At 30.3% G+C, this 18,043-nt stretch overlaps 1 protein-coding gene across 2 annotated transcripts in view; it reads left to right on the top strand.

Annotated features, from left to right (window-relative positions):
* Nucleotides 1-18,043, top strand: part of l(3)80Fg (dnaJ homolog subfamily C member 16 l(3)80Fg) — a 77,085-nt gene that overhangs the window by 20,796 nt on the left and 38,246 nt on the right. For both annotated transcript variants that reach the window (XM_076503288.1, XM_076503289.1), the window contains one exon: nucleotides 607-806. In XM_076503288.1, the coding sequence (XP_076359403.1) occupies nucleotides 607-806 (200 nt within the window). The remainder of the gene's footprint in view (nucleotides 1-606; nucleotides 807-18,043) is intronic.

The raw sequence follows: 18,043 nt of genomic DNA, 5'->3' as shown, positions 1-18,043 counted from the left end.
TCTTTCATAAGTGTTGTAATATTGTTCTTTCATTGACAGGTTCATATAAATTATATTATGAAAATAAATGGACCTTCTGTCCACTTAACAAGAAACAATTGTTCGATTTCCTCCTTTAAAATTTTTAAGATCTTGAACACGTGCAAGTTGTCATAACTTGTTGTAGGCCTAAAATGCTAGGACTACCATAAGATCAATTTGTGCAAAGTAACTCAAACGTGAACACAAACACAAGTCTAAATTCTTGAGAACACATTGACTGATTCAACTCTTTATCTTGAAATAACTCCACACTCCACAACTCTCCTGGTTTTATAATATAGCTTCAGATACGCAAGAAAACTGGATTTCAACTTAGAATTGTTTAGGCCTATTGAATATAATCAAGAGCCACAACTTTTGGTAGCTAACAAGCAAATTACAATATTAAAAAAATGTTGCTTGTTATGACGTATTTAATTTTAAAATATTACATTTTCTCATTAAGATTTGCAGGTAATATTCTTCATGAATCCAAATTACTAAACGAGAGTTCTTCTCTTCTTGTTCAGTAACTATCTTTTGAAAGTTTTTGAGTGTTACAGGATGTTTTTTAATGCTTTTTAGCTGCTAATGGATCCTGAAAGAAAACAGCTCTTTGATCGACATGGGACTGTTGAAGATATTCCAAACTTCAGGCAGCGTCCTGATTATAGTCAGATTCACAGATTTGAATTTGACCCCTTTGACTCCTTTTTTAACCATGGTGGATTTAAATTTACTTTTGATGAGGGATCAGTTTATCATAAATACACAGTCACTTCAAGGTGAGAAAATAGTTTCTACTCATTCATGCAGTGATAACAGTGAATAAAATTAAGGTGTTGAAGCATCATGTTATTCAGTTTATATTTTGTTGTGTTGAAACATCATGTTATTCAGTTTATACTTTGTTGTGTTGAAGCATCATGTTATTCAGTTTGTATTTTGTTGTGTTGAAGCATCATGTTACTCAGTTTATATTTTTTTGTGCAAATATTGGATTCACTTGTTGGTAACAATTGTTCATTTCAACTATATACTAGTAGTGTCGAATAATTATATTCTTAAGCCATTCTTAATAGTTAGAAAACATGTTTTGTAAACATCCTCTGATCTAAATGATTTTTCATATTTGAAATACAATAATAAATTTGCCACCATTATCTCAGTTATAAGTCTCCAGACTCACACTGTAAAAAACTGGATTTCAGTACTTCTGGTGGGCACACCCAGATAGTCTATTGTGTTGCTTTGAGCTTTACAACAAAGAAAATAAACCATCATACATTTAAACTCTCCCTTTCTGCAGTCTTTTTTTTATAATTAGCTAAGGTGTTGTTTCAAACTGAATTACAATTTTTGAAAGTCTGAAACCATGTGACCATTGTGATTAAAATCTTTATTATTCTGTTTAAAATAGGAAAATTTTATTTTTAATGCATATTTTTGACTCATATTAAAAGTGTAAAAACTTGGTCTTGTGTATATTATTAAATTGACATTATAAATCATTCTTACTGTATTTAACCTTTAGAGTATAATATCAATTTTAAACTAAATGTCACAGCAGTAATGTCTATAAACTTTTTGGGTGATCGTTGTAGTTTCACATATGTATGGTAACTGAAATTATTTTCATTTTACTTAAAAATGCAAAACATTTCTTTATATTTGTAACAGATTAAATTTGATTTTAGAGTTAAGAGTTACTAAATATTTACATTCCCATGTAAGAGTACTTGGTAACTAGTTTTTGTAAGTTCCTATACAAGTAGTCTTTCTCAAGATAGACAGTATAATTACCTTTGCCAGCTGGAAAAATGTCCAGGGGCGTATTTTTCATGAATTTCAGGGTTATCTTTCCTTCAGAGATTAGATTAGTCTTTGCAAGAGTTCTCCATCTCAAATAGCTTACAAGATAAAAACACAACAAAGTTTATAGAAAGGGAGACCTGAAAAAGATCATATGTAACAAAGAAACTTTCTAACAGATTGTCCATTGTAATTTATTTAATATAAAAAGTTTCAGTTTCATTAAAGAAAATGCTCTCTGTATGAGAAAAGTGACCCTCCAGTTACTTAATGAGAATTAATCCCTCATAGTTACTTGAATTTTCTTTGGTACCACCAAGTTTATTACTTTGTGTCAGGCTCTGTATTTATCTCAAAGATGGCATAATTACTGAATATACCTACAGATATGTGGCATAAGGTGTTATAATAAGTTTACAGCAAATAAAAATGAAAATACTTTATTATTATTTTTTAGCTAACAAATAACTTGGTTTGATTGGAAACCCTCAACACATAAACTTAAAGTACTGATATTTATCTCAAAATTCAAATAAACATCTGGAACACCAGGAAAGTGCATCAGAAAAAATAATAACAATAAATCATGTATAAAAAATGCGTATTCCGTAATATACATTTGGAGAGTCAGATATGTTAGTCAGTTCAAATTTACAGTCATCTTGGTTCGATTAGGCAATTTACTTTTTTTTCTTAAAGAATTCTCGACAAATTCTGTGTGCAGTTGATAGTAGGAAACTGTTTGTTATTGAATCAAGTTCAGAAAATAGATTGATTTTGTTATGTACCGGAAATGTATGAAGCATGTTGATGTTATAAACATGAAATATGGAAAAAAATGTTTAAAGTTTGGTGATCAGAAGTAAAAAAATGTTATTTATATTTGAGACTAAGATATGTGGTACTGCATTGCTATAAGGAATTTCCATTTTAGAATTTTATTTAAAGAGTGAATTTTATGGTAGTTTATTTAACTTGTTTGTATAAAATTGACAAAAATGCCCTTGTATTCAAGAAGGCTACTTATGAGTTTCAGTTTCATGAAATCATTTGAGAATCAAATAACATTTTATTTACAATGTGATCGGGTCACAAAAAGGCTACTTATGAGTTTCAGTTTCATGAAATTATTTGGGAATCAAATAACATTTTATTTACAACATGATTGGGTCACAAGAAGGCTACTTATGAGTTTCAGTTTCATGAAATCATTTGAGAATCAAATAACATTTTATTTACAACATGATCGGGTCACAAGAAGGCTACTCATGAGTTTCAGTTTCATGAAATCATTTGAGAATCAAATAACGTTTTATTTACAACATGATCGGGTCACAAGAAGGCTACTTATGAGTTTCAGTTTCATGAAATCATTTGAGAATCAAATAACGTTTTATTTACAACAAGATCGGGTCACAAGAAGGCTACTCATGAGTTTCAGTTTCATGAAATTATTTGGGAATCAAATAACGTTTAATTCGCTTGCAGTGATTTTGAAAGTTAGGTTTACAGAAATAAAGTAATTGTAGAAGAATTACTGTTTTTTAGTAAAAACTTTGTTTTAGGAATGTGAAGAGTCTGTTGCTATGTTTACACATCACACAGTTACAAGAGTGGTGTCAATGCATCTACAAGAAACAAAATATTGAGAATTTGAATTTTCTGAACTTCTATTTTAGGTTTGTCCTCAAGTCAACATTTGAATTCAACTTTAAAGCCTATTAACTTTACAGTTGTTACATAATCAACAGGTACATTAACTTTCTTATAACATTTATGAGCAGTATATAGACAACACAACTCTTAAAGAACTAAAGATTAAATATAATAAATAAAGAATTCTTTCACTGATAGAGCTGTATTATGTAATGCAACATCTATCTTATGTGGTTGTATCAACAGTTTCATATGAGATTTGTTTAACTGTAACCTGGTTCTAAATCTGTTGAAAATAATATACATGTCCTGACTTCTTATACTTTATTCTAAAATTTGTAACATATTACAAAGTAGTGATTATTTCCTTAATTTATTACATGTATATTTTAAACAAATAAAGTAAAACCAATTCTCAAACTATTTACTAGTTATAATCATTTTTCTCATGGGCAAACAAGGTTTTAAACTCAATTCTAGAATTCAAAAGATGATCAAGACATAATACCCACAAATTAAGCCACATTTAGTATTTAAATTAATCATTATAATTCAAAACTTATTTAAAACAAATGATACTCTACTATGTGGGTCATTTACAAGTAAATACTTGGATAACTTGGATCCTGTAATAATTTATAGTATTGCCCTTTCAATCAGCTTTTGTTTGTATACACATACAAGCTCGCATATAACTTTGTGTGACCAGTTTGGTTACTATGACTCCAGTATTTTAATTTTAATTGTCTTAAATTAACAGTATATGTGCAGTCGTACAACATTTTCAAACTTTATTGTTTTATACAGTGGTATCAGACCACTTACAGCTAGTGTGGGGGACTTTTGTAACCATCATGCAACTTACATTAACTGTTTGTGATAACTGTAAAGTCACTTTTATTGCTAAAAATGCACATGACATAAGCATGTGGAATTTCAGCTAGAAGTGATACTAGTTAACTTATCCACATAAATCTTGTACATCACATAATGAGAATAAAAATCACTACTTCATGAAAACTAATTGTGAAACACTTTATGAAAGAAAGCCTTTTCATTTTAAATTATCACCTAACACCAAATAAAAAATTAATGTAATTTTTAGATTTCTAGTGTTTTTATTTAATAACTATTATGACTTTTTAAAGATTTAGATGTGTTTTTTTATATTTAACATTGTAAAGAAGACTCAGATATTTCTTAAGATTATTGAACTTATATTTATCACATGTTTTATTGTGCATCCAGTATTTCATTACCTGTGCTCTTTCTAAACTTTTGGTTTGTAACTTCTTGCATAATAGCTAATATAGTTAGTGCATACTGCAAACTAACTTTTGACATTTTAATACTAATGATAGTATTTGAAACAGTTCATAAACACTGTATCACTGTATCTTTAATATGTATTATTATGAAATAATAAGCAATAAGAAAATTCTTTTCAAAACAATGGAAAATGAAATTCTTAAACAATAATGTGTGCTACAGAAACTCCTTCCAATATTACAGATAACCTACACTGATGTATAGTTCTCCTAATTCATTATTTACCTCTATACATACATTTTATTTCTAGCTTAAGGTTCCCATCTAAATCAGCAAATTCACATAATATTGGTGCATTGTTATTGTTGCATACCATTGAACATGTGACAAATGTCCACTAATAGGTGAAAGAGACACCCCTCTAGTGCAGCTAACTCTTTGTGATTCCTAATTTGTAACTTAATGTTTTATGCTCTCATTCTCTATTGTTTTTGTCTCAATTTATTTTCCTTTTCTATGGGATCTGATGTCTTACTGGCATCTTTCAGTGGAAGTTTCAGGTATGCTGGCCAATTACACTGTCAAATGTGTTTTCCTTCTTCACATTTTCACTCCATGCTACTAGACCTTTTTGTGAACTTACTTCTTTTTTACTTCAGGAATTGGCTTGTTTTGGTTTTTGTGTTAGGCTGGAGAAGCATCTTTTCACATTTGATATCTGGTTTGCTTGGATGTCTTCTTGATTTTCCTATCTCTACAGACCTAAGCCTTCTTTGCTTTATTGGTGAGCCATAATGAATTTAATTTTAACAACACTTCCTGCATGGGAGTTTCTCTCTGTCTTAGGGACTTGGACTTCTATTAGTATCCCTTATTCTCTTAAGTTCCATACATTATTAGCAGTAGGTTCTGCACAATCCATGGACTCTCTTTCAGGATTCTCTGTCCTACCATATTCATATTTTTCCTCTCTTACAAGATATTTTCTTTTATGACTTGACAAAGCCAGAAAATGTTCCCATTGCTCACATTCTCATCCTTTTGCAGCTGCTTGCTTCCAGAAGTGATGGATCCTGAAGGAATTGCTCAACCTCCTGGAATTCTTAGAAGTTCATTAGGCTTTGGATCATTTCCTTCCAGTGGTACATGACTGTTTGGTAAAGATCTATATCGACAACTCTTTTGTAGCAACTTGTATCACTTGCTTTAGAGGCACATTGTCTCATTCTCTGTTTCAGGAACTTTAACCTCCTTAAGGGCCTGTTTTTTGCATATCCACCGTGTGACTTGGTGTTTCTGTTTCTTTGTGTATTTTCTTGTGACCAGACAAGAATTTTGGCACAGAGAGAGTCCCTCAATTCCTATGTTTCTCCACTTACCCCAATACCAAGTTTCTGGTCTCCTATTTATATTTGTCATCTCTGGTAATTGAAGCATTAAGATCAAACTGTTCTAACCTCTTCCTTTCAGTTTGTCAGCCTATTTTTTCTTCACTCATGATCTCTCCCTCATTTCAAACATGGCTGGATCAATCATTGTTTCCTCTGGAACTTTCTGATATCATATTCTTTGTCTTTTGTTCTTCTTTTCTCTTCTTCTTTAGTCTTGTTTTCACTGTTTTTTCTAGCTGTGCCATTGCTCCAATTTTCTTGTCCCTCACATAATTTTTTTGTGCTCTTTTCACATCTAGTCTCCTTCTTTCTCATTTTGTCCATCTCTCCACATCATGATGTATCAGTGGTAATACTGTAATTTATCCTGTTGATTATTATGTCATTCTTTTCTTCCCCATTTGTCTGTGCATTTCACTGAGCTTTTTGACTAAGGTTTGTAAGATTATATTATTACTGGTGTGATGGGTTTACAATTATGTATTTTAATATCAGTATTTGTTTCAGTTAAATAAATATTTAGAAAATCATGTAACATACTGTTAAACATCTATTGTGAAATTCCTGCTTATTCACTAAAGTTGTAGGTGAATCTAAAGTATAAGAATCAACATTATACTATTTATGTATCTAAGTACTAGTGATTGTCAGTATTGTTGCTTTAGCTTGAAATTTCTAGGAACTCTCCTCTCAAGCTTATAAAATTAACCAACACAATGTGTGCCAAGAGAAAGTATATGTCATTGGTTTGCTACAGCTGGTATACCATAAACCTCAGAAGCTATAACTGTGATTAATGCTTATTAATCAGAAAACTACAGATATTTGAACAGGAACATTTATATATTTTGAACATTACAAACCATTTAACTTCAGCACATTAACTTCAGATATTAGTATTTCTTTGAAGACATTGTATAGCTCCAGTTGTGAAAAACTCATGTGATCACTGAAGAGCTAACTAGTGTACTTATATCAGCTTCAAATTCCCTCATTATGAGCCATAGATAAACTATTCAGTTCCAGAGCAGATAGAAGACTCAATATTGTTTGTAAGTTTGTAAAGTTTTTATATATAAATCATTTGTAACAACTATTATTATAAATTGTATTGTTGTTTGTATATTAAAATATATGTTTTAAGAAAACTGTGTATGTAAATCGTGTTGATAAACATCTTAAACTTGATACATCTTGACATTTAACTAACTTCTAGATTAAAATTAAACGTAGTTTCAGGCTATTAGAAATTGTAATATGTAACATAATAAATTGGAGACTCATCAGAGATAAATTATAATACATAACATTGGTTACCAGTGAGCTATTTCTTCCTACTTCTTAGTTTTCCTGTTACCGTCCTTTAACCTCCATCACCCAACATGTCCTTCTAGCTTACCTGACTGAGACCTGTTGGCATCTTGTTCCTTATCATCTCTTCCTTAACCCTCTTGCTATGGGTAAATAAAAGTCTGCATGTCCTGAATGTTTAGAGAGTTATGCTCAAAATGTAATTAAACTCCTTTATTATTGTTGTGTAAATAAATTTGGCATCAGAATATAGTTAGTAAATAAAATATTAATATTATATAAATTCTAAGGTCTTTATAAGGAAATGTTTTTTTTTAAATCCTCAATGTTTCCTAGTGTGAGAATTGGTCTCTAGGTCTTCTTTTTTAACTAATTTATTTATCACTCATCCAATAAGTACAGAATTTACCATAAAATAAAAAAAATATTCATTATAATATAGATATTACTCAGACAAAGCATAATTTTAATAACCATGAATCTTATTTGTTTACAAGCCATGAATTAGAATGTCAGATCCACTTGTCACATCCACTTGTCACATCTTGTATTTCACAAATTGCCAGCAATTCTCTCATATTTTATGTAATATTATTTTTATTTCTCTTTACAGAAAATTGTCTGTTTCCTGGTTTAGTTCCAAATTTATTCTCATGAGAACCACATTAACTAACTTATTTGAATTTTTAAAAGCTCTTATTGCATAGTTATAAGATATTATTTGTTTTTATATGGTGTTATTCTGTGTTCTTAAATGGACTATTTAATTAAATAAGCTGTTAAGTGTTATAGTTTCATTAGTATAAAAAAACAGGCTTAAAGTTTCATGGAAAGTTGGCAGGAAAAACAAAAGACCCACATTATATTTCTTGTTTTTCATGTGCATTATCATAAAAGTCATTAAAATGTAAAGATTAGAAACCTTTGGTTAAATTAACTTTGGGAAGATTAAGAAAACAATTAATAATAATAAAAAATCCTCATGGGGTATACTTGCAAGTAACTTTTGCATTATGCAGTTTGATATGTTAACATGAGCTACACCTTTGCTGAGTGATTTTGTTAATACATGGTTCATAGGTCAATAAAAGAATAAAATGTATATTGAAACAGGTACATACTGTTATGAGGTTTACTCTATTTAGGATGAACAACTGTTGTTTCCAGTTACAATTTGAAGTAATTGTAGAAATAAAAAACTGCTAATTTAGATTTATTTCATATTTTTTTTATCATGGTTATGAGAGGTTGGTCAAATTGACTGAATGTATAGTGAGTTAGGGTAGAGAAAATAACAGCTAAAACAAAGTTTTTCTGAAAAACATTCAGTATTTATTTAGGAAGCTTTAGAGATTATGCAACTGAAATCTGACAAGTTTTAGATGAAAAAAGTATTTTCAGTTGTAATATGAAAATCACTTTGCACTTGGAGCAGTCATTACTTTGATTCACTATATCCACAGAGAAATATCTAGTAAAAATACTTTCTTAAAAACTCTGATTTTATTAGTTTTTTTTGTCTACACACGTGTACACTAGACCTATAATGTTTACTGAAAGCTTGCAAATTTTGTAAAGTTACGTAAAACATATTGAAGGTTATAGTATGGAAATTGAAACTCAGTTTACAGTTATGAACTAACCTGAATTGAGTACACCTAAAGCAATATAGTTAAAGCCTGTTTCCTAATCCTTTTACTCGTGGTTTGCAATTCTACATGTATTATTTTGCATTGCTCTTTTGCTATTCTCCATCCAGGTCATGCTTTTCTCCTTCATCCATCTGCTGTATGTGAGGAGTCCTGCACATTCACACTTGTTTTTCTCTATCTATCTTCTTGCTCAGATACTGATCACTCTTCCTCTATCTTGTTTATCTACTTCATTGTTACTCAGGCCACGCTTCTCCTCTTCATGGTTAATTCTTTCACTTGTTTTTTTCCTCCAATTACTTTTTCTGAGTAGCTTTATCATTTCATCCATTTAACACATTCTTCCTTGGATAGGGATTCATCTCAGTGATGCCAGGTGTCTGTCTGCCCATCAAATTTGTCACCTTATCCAGTCTGTGGCTACTCACTTGTATTTTCCACCCATGCTAACACATCTTCACTTATTTCCCAGTAAGGAGTGTAACCTGATACAGACTAGATGCAGTTTATCATGGATGTGCTGTTCCATGATATAGAGTGTCACACTCCATGAATTCTCTTGGGGATTTCCAAAAGGGATTAATCTATATAGGTTTTGCACCAGTCCCTTCAGTGCTTCAGCATAGGATTCTAGCTATGTGTAAGCAGAGATTATGTACCATAATAGAAGTTAACCAACAATGAAAACTTATTTCTGATACATATTTATCTCCTCTCGCACTTCCTCCACGCTTTTCTTGCCTAATCTCAAAGTGATAATTGAAGAGTCAGTACAGAGAGAGTTAGCTGTGCTAGAAGGCTATGTGACACTCTTATTGGTGGAGGCTTGTCACATGCTCAATTCCATGCAGCAATATCACATAGAATATGTGAGTTTAGGTGGGAGCTTCAAGGCTAGTGGTAAGCAAAAATAGTTGCATATAGAGGCTATCACTGAATCAAGACAGTTATGTGAGAGAAGATAAGTATCTATCAAAGATACATTTTTAGCATGGGAAAATGTTAAAGTTAATCCTATAGTTATGTGTCAAAGTGCACATGTCATGACCCTTTACAGAATTAAACTCAAAATTATCAATATATCTCTATAAACTTACCATTAAAACATAGTTTATAATTCTTGTTCTAATTTCTTAATTCAAGATGAAATATTCAGAACAAATGCTCAATAATTATTTTTGTAGGTTACAAGATATGTCTGAACTTCAAATCATTCAATTTAGATTTTTATTATGCCTACAATACATTATCTATAGTAGCTAACCAATTAAAAACTCAGACTTCAACTATTAATAAGCTACAGTATAAAATAAGAATCTTCCACATTTTTTTTAATTTACTGAGATATTTTATTCAGTAAACCTACCAGAGTTGCCTTTTCATGCCTTCATTCTCTTGAAGGCACTTATTTACTTATGCTTAATCATCTGAAATATACATAACCAATAAAAAGAGCACATTTTGAACCACATAAACTTAACAGTTCTCTGTAAGTTATTTGATATAGAAAGTCCTAGTTCTTTAGGAAACTTAAGTGTTAACTTGAGTTGCTGTTCCAAACAGAAACAAAACTTTTGTTTACTTAAGTTATAGCTTCAGTAGGAAGTCAGAGGAATTAAGGTATTGTTTATGAAGTGTTATTGTAGTAAATGATAAATTTTTAGTTTTGTAAAATGTATATTTGAAATATACACAAATTCATTTGTTTCTGATTCTTCTTGAGAGAATTAGTGAGGCTTAGCAACTAAAACTCTTGAGTAGAAATCAGTTACATAATATTATTACACATTTTAAAGAATTAATTACATTTAAGTATTTATGAGTAACTGGTAATAACGTGTGTGTGGATATATTAACAAAAAGGTCAACATATTTGATAAAATAATGGTATACTACTTACAGTCTTGAACTTTGTAACATAGTTTTTAAAACTTATAAATTTCTGTACTAAAGATCTTATCATTCTAGTGTTGTACAATCAGATGAAATATTAATAATGTGTGAAAGCTATATAATGATAACAAAAGGTTTATTCACAGCTTAAAATGAGATAAAATTATTTGAAAATGTTCATCCATTACAAAAAGGAACACAAGTACTGTACCAAGTACCAGCCGTCTTAAGATACATTTTTACTTTAAGTTAGTTTCTTGTTATCATAAAATACTGTACATACAAAACTATGAATCAATGAAAAAGTGTTAAACAGTTCTGACATACAAAAATGTATGCAAATATTACTGATGAGAAGGAATGCCACTGGTAAAAACTACTTTAGAAATCAATGAAAATTAATAAAAACTGATACATAAAACACATTATAAAAAGGAACACTAGAATGAAACAGTCAAGAATGAGGAACTTTCAGAAAATGAAACTGTGCATAGAAAACATCATTGAATAAAGATTTATATAAATATGTATGTTTTACTAAAAACACTTGGAAATTTAAAACATATCATTACTGTATATAAAAAATGTATGAGTCAATGAAAAGATATACAAATATATGTCAGTAGAAAATCTTATGTAAATCTGTGAATAAAAGTGATTGAGAAAATTTTATAGATTAGAATGTAAATGATGTTACTGTGAAAGATTAGTTTCTTGAAAAAGACAAATAGAAAGTAAAATTAGAAATAAATGATACTTTTACCTATTACATAAACAAAACAAAGTGCACTTCTCGTAACTGATTTATTTTGACATATTTTATGTAGTATGAAAATGGAAAGTAAGTCAGCTGTGATCATTTTAGTAACTTAAGTATGTACCAAATAAAAACTTAATTTCTTTGGAGAGTTGCAGTATGTGATACTCTTCAAAATGCCTCATGCAAGTGTACTCAAGACACAGTCTAAACATCACCTGTTATTTTGTGAGAGGTATAGCCTACATATTTTTCTATTGTTTTTATCCACAATTGTCAGGTAATGTCCACCAAAAATTAGTCTGAGAGCTGAAAAATCTTGCATGTTTATCAATATTGGTATACCATCAGGACCCAGTCTAATTTAAAGTAGATGCTTAACAAAAGCAGTGATCAGGGCTATTTTGAAGGGTCTTTTAAGATAATGGTGACTAGTTATTCATCTTGAACAAGAGAATTCACAGTTATAAAATGTAATTCTTGTACCACTTTATTATCCTTTAATTCAGTGTCCTCTCTCCCCATAAATTTGTTAAGTCCACAACCAACTAAGGTTTTATTACCTGAGTATCCCTGTCTGTCATTTTCATAATTATCATGTTTCTAGAATGAAAAGCAGAAATGGCATAAACATATTGTTTATCATTCCATTTTATAGCTGTTGAAGTTCCACATTTAAAAAATTGTCCTTTGTTTCTGTGAGTAATTTGTAGCTTTTAATTTATGTGGAAAATATAGCCTGTCTCATCTGTATATCCTTTAGGCACGTTTTACCAAGGCCAGTAATTTCTCAAATAAATGAGGGTAAATGCTAGATTTCTTTATGGAAACCCATAGTGCTAGTTTGTTATATTTTTCAGTCATTTTCATCACAACTTTGTTTGCAAGACCTCTAGGTGGTGTTTCTCAATCTTTACTTGAATATGTTTTAAACTTAAAACACTATCCACTCAGGGTTTCTGCTAGACCCAATAACTCAATACTTTATTTTACAGGCTTCTTTGGTAGATACTGGAAGAAACCAGTCTTATATTTTACACCCAGCCCCTTGTTAGGATAGTAGTGGTTTACAAACAGTTTTAGAAGAATATCTGTGATAAATCTAACTGTGAACAGTTTATCATGGTTAGAACTAGTTTATGAAGAGTTTTAGCATTGTTACTGAACTGTAACTATTTACAGCACAAAACCTGTCCATAGATGAGACATTAGTGAACAAAAAGAGCACAGGAATGAAAATAAGTATTATGATAAAGACCCATAGCTACACAGTAGTTAGACCAAAGAGAGCTAAAATATCCTCAACAGTTATGTGTAACAATAGTCCTTTTTACATCATTCTCAGAGTTTCATCCTGGTATACCAGTTTATCAGTGCCATAACAATCTGTCTCATTTATAATTATTTGCAAAAATTTACATTTAAAAAAAAACAATTATACTAGTTTTACAACTAATCTGTTAGGATACAAATTCACTTCTATTAAATATGAGATTAAGATACCATAGGTTGCTTTTCCTCAGTAAGCTCCAGCCACATCCAAGTATTGTTGCAGAGGAGAGACCTTTCCCACTGGGAAGTTGCATTCATACTAAAAGATTTGTTATACCTCTTTACATACTCCTAGTATTTCTGTTTTTTCACTGTGGTGGTGGTAGCAACACTTGTTCTGTGGACAGATTTTGTGCTATACATAACCACTTACATTTCAGTGACATTGCTAATGTTCTTCCAGAACTAGTTCTAACCATGGTGAACTTTTCAAAGTTAGCCATAGCATAGACTTTCCAGAACATTTTCATCTCATGAAGGGTCTTTTCCAGTTAAGTCTTGATCTGTATAAAGAATAGATTCCAAAAGAGTTGGTTTAAGATCTTGTGATAAGTTGGTTTTGTGTACAGCTTTTATCAAAAACATTGATACAGAAGTATTAATTTATTCAGCTTCTGGTTCCTCTGACAGAAATTCTCCCTCATTAGATAATAGTGACACAGTGACAACAACCTCCAGTTCTTCATGTGAGAACAGCTATTTCTCCTTCATTATAGCATTTAATCTCCTTTACACTCTTTGTTCAGATATCACTTCTAGAAAAAGGAAGGGTATAATATGTATAGTACATGTTTTGTATTATGTATCATGGATTTCTGAAACAGTACATGCCATGCTAAAGTACAAAACCAACTTAGCTGGATACTAATTCATAAATATATGTTGAAACTCATGAACTGAAATTACATGAATATATCATGTGTAATGATTGTGGTAAAGGTCAACTTGAACAGAAGTAAAAAAACAAAATGTTACATATGTGTTGTCACATGCATTGTGTATCATAGGTGTCAGAAACAGTTCATGTTATGTTAAAATACAGAAACACTTTCACTAGATTTTTACCACAATCTATATACTGATTAGAAATTTCTGATGTAGTGAACGTAACAATTACTTACTTTCATGTAATACTACTTATAAACTGGTTGCTTTACCAGTGACTGATGCTAGATTTTACATAAAAGAACAAATATGAAATGGTGTAGAATAATGAGATAAAACAGAATGGGACCTTGTATGTATTTTGAAAGGTGTTTTTTGTTGATGTATAAATTCACAGAATAAAAAATAAGAAATAGGTTGAATGAATGAGCACAAGTAACTTTATAATAGCTATATTGTAAACATTTGTTTCAGTTTCAAAGTGCATTTTAATGTCTGGATTAATTTTCCTGTAAGCACTGTAGTAAACAAGCTCTTTTTTTGTATATTCGGGTATGTTCAGTTCCATAGAGCAGGTTCACTATGATTATGCATGTTTAATCTTGAGAGTGTAATGTTATGGTGTCACATAAACAGCATTTCTACTAGTAATCTGTAAATGTGTGAACCCTTTAATGAGTCTGTTTGGATAAAATGTGATGTTCAAGCTACACATAAAAAAAGTATTTCCATCTTACAGTTTTCATAGTTTATGTACACAGCTTTTAGATTCTTCTAAATGAATATCAAATTTTTTCTAGTCAAACTGTGGAACAGTAAACTCCAGTTTTTATACATGTTTTCAGGTTTACATAAAATACATTTGGACAGATTGTTGGGTCTTCTTGTTAATTGAAATACGAGACAATTGGCAGCAGAGACAGGTTTTTCATGATGTTGCCAGGATTTTGTCATCTCTCTTCAAAAACTGGAATAAGACTTTTAATCTTGTTGTTGGTTCTTTATGAATCCATGCTACTTTCTTGCAAACCTAGGCTTAGTTCATACAGTTCTTGAAGTGTGTAACACATTAGTCTTAAGTCTAAACAAATTCTACAGATGTTAAATTCTTTAAATCCTTCATACATGCATCTATCTTTCTTGTTTCTAATATTATCATTCGTAGCATTTTCAAAGTGAAGCACCAATGCTTCATAATTCTGCCATATTGTGGAAACTGATTGAAAACTGGATATTAACTAACAATTGCTTAAAATTTGTCCAATTTTTAGGAATTTATTTTCTAGTGCATTTGCACAAAATTGTAATTCTCTATTATTTTTGGTTATGCATGATAGTAGCACATACAGTTTTAACAGTGAATGATTTGAATCTGTTGATTCTTGAAACAGCTTTTGCAGCATCATGGACAGCTAATTCTAATCTGTGACTGACACAGTGTCATACAGAAGCTGAAGAAAAAATTTTTAAATAATTTCTTTAATCACTGTCAGCCCCAAACATCACAACGTATACACCATCAAAAACACAGAAGCCAAGTAATTACTCAAGCATTCTTCTGTCATGCAGAAAGACTGGAGATAATAAACCAAAAAACTGAAAATTTCTTTCATCGTTAAATTTTCTAATTCAGTCAAATAAATAAATAAATTTACTGATGTGGTCATTTAACAAATCAAACTAATGCTTGGACATTCAAAATTAACATAGGCTTTTGACTGAAGGCTGTTGCTTTGTCAGTTAATGCTATCTTTAGAATTTACAATTTGATGAACCAATTTATTTCTCATTTCAATACAAATGTGATACAACATCAATACATGCATTTGCGAGTGAAGTTTGCATCCCATGTAAACACCATTATGTACATATATGTCTATTTCAACTTTGTAATTACTCAGTTATTGGTTATTCTTTGGCACATGGTAAGACATAAAAATATTTGGCAGTTATGTTTTTCTCACAAGAAAGTGATTTCATATGTGTATTCTCTGGCATCTCTATCTTGGCTTCTACCACTAAGTTTAGGGCAGATTTGTAACCAGAATTTTCTTTATACTTAAATAATTGTTCTGTAAGGACATTAACTACTGCACTCATATTTCACTAAAATAAGTAATTTCGTTATTGGCTCATTCTTTTACTGGTTTTATTTGCATTTTTGTCTCAATTCCAAGTGTTCCAACTTTCTGGTATGGCCTGTAGCCAAGTTTTTTCATTTTGTATAGATAGCCATTCATATTTTTTGCAGAATTAATTTTTTGTTCTAAAGTTGAACAGCTAGACCAGTTACTGACACTTTCTTCAACACCAGAAGATGAAGATGTTGAAGTAGTAACATCTGATTCCAGTTTATTATCTTCTCCTTCTTGTCATCAAATTTCCTTCTTTTAAGCACAGGGTTAATTCATGATTAATTTCATTGTATAAAGTATAACAGCTCCCATATACACACTGCAGATTAGCACACCAACAGCTAAGTTTACACTTCACAAATTGTTACCAGACTGCTTTACTGAAAGTTCTAAGCATGCACAAAAGTATTCAAATGTTTATATTTCAAATTTATCTCTTATCTACTACCTAGCTCTCTCATTATTTATATACATAAATATTACATTTAGAATGCAACAGTGTAACATTTAGAATGTGAAATTCTAATTGTTTTATGAAATATTATAAAAATACAATTTCCTTTTCTTAAGCTGATCATAAAATTATAATAAAATTTTGTACTTTGGAGTTCTTATAAACTACTTTGTTTTTTTCTATTTATGAAAAAATGTACCAGTAGAGGGTACTACTGCATACTCCCAAGAAAAAAATGGATAAAATATAAAGTTGTTTCTGAAAAAACATTTGATAGTTATCTGGATGTTATTAGAAAATTATAGAAAATTTGCTATTCCAGTTTGTCAGTTTTTCAGATAAATAAAAGTATTTTTAATTATAAAATTACTTTGCATTTTGGATAGTTAATATTCCAAATGAAACAAAATCATAAGCAACCTTTACATACAAAATTTAGTATTTTTTGTATAAAAGCTCAGAAATAATTACTAATAATTTGTGAAACTTCATGAAAATAATTCTACATCATCAAACATTGTAATACAACTGCTCTCGTGGTTACTTTTATATGTATGGGCTGGGTGGAATACACTCATCCTATAGTCATAAGAAATGCTGAAATATCCATAATGATTAATGCTACCCACATGGCTGTAATTATCATTTGGTAGTAATAAAGCCTTAATATCTGGATATCATATGTCCTACCAGTGATGAAGGACACTTCTAGCATCTACTTTCTTAACAAAATGTGAAATGTTACAGCAGTGTTCTCAATAATGCAGTGTGTAGAATAACAGTGGAACAAAGTCAACTTAAGAATTCTAAGCTGTGCAGAATGCAAAATATGCAATGGTGCAGATTAAATATATTTTTTTTTTACAACTGTCTGCTGTAAATAAGAAGAGACATGCATCATATGTCTACATATTATTAGTTGATTAAGTCTGGTTTCAAATGTTTTTATCTTTTACAAGTAAAATAACCATTATAACAAATTTATCTTCAGCAGGCACTTTAGTATTTAATAATCACATATTTTAATGCATTTCTGGTCCAACTTATTTCAATAGGAGTAAAAATTTCCATTGCAGAGTATTGAATGTATAGTACAAAACTGTATATGCTGAAATTACTCTCAGTTGTAATGTCTCTATTATACTAAGCATATGGCCTTAATCCTTGAAATAAAGATGTAACAAATTGAAGAGGAAATCTTTCCATTTATTTATTGGGTACTGAAAGATGAAAATAACTTATTTTAAATAAACTTTCAAATAATTTTCCAAATATTTTAGCACAACTATGAGTTGCAACCACTATTTATATTCACACAGTTTTAAGTGGTAATCAGTCACTTTCTGCTTCTTTAGATAAATTACCTACACCCAAAGCCAGCAGTTTGTGTACTGCAATTGTGAGTGATGCTTCACAAAAAGAAACTTTCTAAAAGTATTGTAATAACTAAGAAAGCATCTATGTTTTTTTGGACA

This window comes from Tachypleus tridentatus, chromosome 6, assembly GCF_004210375.1.
Source record: "Tachypleus tridentatus isolate NWPU-2018 chromosome 6, ASM421037v1, whole genome shotgun sequence".
NCBI classification, from domain to species: domain Eukaryota; kingdom Metazoa; phylum Arthropoda; class Merostomata; order Xiphosura; family Limulidae; genus Tachypleus; species Tachypleus tridentatus.
This window is presented reverse-complemented; position numbering and strand designations above follow the sequence as displayed.